This window comes from Echinops telfairi, unplaced genomic scaffold (genome assembly GCF_000313985.2).
Source record: "Echinops telfairi isolate 266 unplaced genomic scaffold, ASM31398v2 ScPeMD7_23;HRSCAF=83, whole genome shotgun sequence".
Lineage (NCBI taxonomy): Eukaryota > Metazoa > Chordata > Mammalia > Afrosoricida > Tenrecidae > Echinops > Echinops telfairi.
In genome coordinates, this window is record NW_022103920.1 from 4,229,173 (window position 1) to 4,231,029 (window position 1,857).

General features: G+C 59.9%; 1 protein-coding gene across 1 annotated transcript in view; it reads left to right on the top strand.

The window, feature by feature from the left end:
* EPHA1 (EPH receptor A1) overlaps positions 1 to 1,843 on the top strand; it is a 9,648-nt gene extending 7,805 nt beyond the window's left edge. The window contains exons 16-17 of the mRNA XM_004713992.2: positions 1,495 to 1,650; positions 1,748 to 1,843. Of these exons, the coding sequence (XP_004714049.1) occupies positions 1,495 to 1,650; positions 1,748 to 1,826 (235 nt within the window). The 3' untranslated portion in view covers positions 1,827 to 1,843. The remainder of the gene's footprint in view (positions 1 to 1,494; positions 1,651 to 1,747) is intronic.
* Positions 1,844 to 1,857: the final 14 nt, after the last annotated feature.

Consider the following 1,857-nt stretch of genomic DNA (forward strand, 5'->3'; position numbering starts at 1 on the left):
AGTCTTGGAAGTGAGGTTGTCCAAAGCACAGAATCAATTGGATGGCTGGCGCAGCCCCAATTAAGGAGCCTTGGTGGCACTCGGTTCAGCATCAGACCGCTGTCAAACCCAGCAGCTGCTCCACGTGAGCAGGGCGAAGCTGCCTGTCCACTCCCATACAGAGTTACGGCCTCGGACACCCACGGGCAGCCCTGCCCTCGCCTGCAGCGTGCCCGTGAGTAAGAGGGGCCTCACTGGCACTAGGTCTGCTTTGCTGCATGCTGACAGGGCCCCAGATGTGCACACATGGCTTTCGCTAACTGAAAGCTTGCAGGTTCGAACCACACAGCAGCAACTGAAGAGAAAGGCCTGTCTTTGTGTCCATGAATCTTAAAAAAGCCCACGTGGATTCCACAGGCAGCCATCCTGTAGGACAGAGCAGAGCTGCCCCATTGGGTCAACAGGGCTACAAGGCTGGACCGCCTCAGACAGCTCATCTTTCTCCCGAGGAGAGGCCAGAAGGGGGTGGAGGGGTGTGAGCTTACTTCCCATCAGGGGTGCTCCTCTGACTGACATGGGTCTCTGGGTCCAAGCTGACCAACCAGCAGCGGTGACAGCCATGCCTGGCCTTCGTCTACCATGGCAGGTGGTCAGTCAAACCTGGGGGTTGGGTGGACGGCAAGTGTACTGGCAAATGCAAGACAGTGAAGCATGCTGTGTCAGGAGCAGTGGCAGCCTTCAGGGTTGGGGAGACGAGACTGAGGGTAGGCAGAACCCTGGGGCAGTAGTCAGGGCTCCCCATAGGCATTTGGTCTCGAGTCTGGGTGCAAAGAGCAACGAGTGACCTTGTTCCAGCTGCTTGTATAGGGACCTGTTTGGAACCGTGTTTCACTAGACAGTGCAGAAGGGCTTAGGGGGGGCGGGGGAGGCTCTGACCCGGAAGCCCCGGTGTAGCCTGTGCCCATCTCTCTAGAAGGTGGGATGTCGCTCCCCGGCAGCAGCTTTGCTCTGCTAAACACTTTGGCTCCGGCTGCCTCGGACACAGGGACACTATTTATACTATGGTGTCCGGTCGTGAGTAGCAGGAGGTGGTCAGCACTCCATGGCCACCCCAGGCCTGGGCTATGTGCCCTCAATCCCCAGCTGGGCCTCAGTGCCTGGCTGTCTGCACAAGTGGCCCCTTGAGGGAAAAGGGCGGGTGGCCAGGGTGTGAGGGCCAGAAGGCCACTATACTCACTGGCCACCTCCTACTGTGCTCAGCCTGGTGGGGAAGTAGGCTGGCAGGTGCTAGCGAGGAGGCCCCCACACCCTTGAGGAGCTGGGTGTCAGATACCCCATTTGAGTGGGGTGCAATGAACTCTGAAGGCTGTCTGGTTTTTGACAAATTGGGCTTGCATACCCTCTCCCCCATGATAGTCAGGCGCCCACCCACCCCTCAAGGGAACCCAGCCCAGCACATAGCCACCACCCTCACCCACCCTTAGCAGCCTCGTGACTCAGCTCCGCACCCCTCAGGGTGACCCTCCGCCTGCCCAGCCTGAGCGGCTCGGATGGAATCCCATACCGCAGCGTAGCGGAGTGGCTGGAATCCATCCGCATGAAGCGCTACATCCTGCACTTCCGCTCAGCCGGCCTGGACACCATGGAGTGTGTGCTGGAGCTGTCGGCTGAGTGAGTGAAGGGCAGGGCAGGACCGAGGTGGACAGGTAAATGGGGGGTGGAGCCTGCCCTTAGCCTGCACCCTCACCCATGTCCCCTGTCGCCACAGGGACCTGACACAGATGGGCATCACGCTGCCAGGTCACCAGAAGCGCATCCTTTGCAGTATTCAGGGGTTCAAAGACTGAGCTCCCGGCCCCCCCACACCACCACCACACA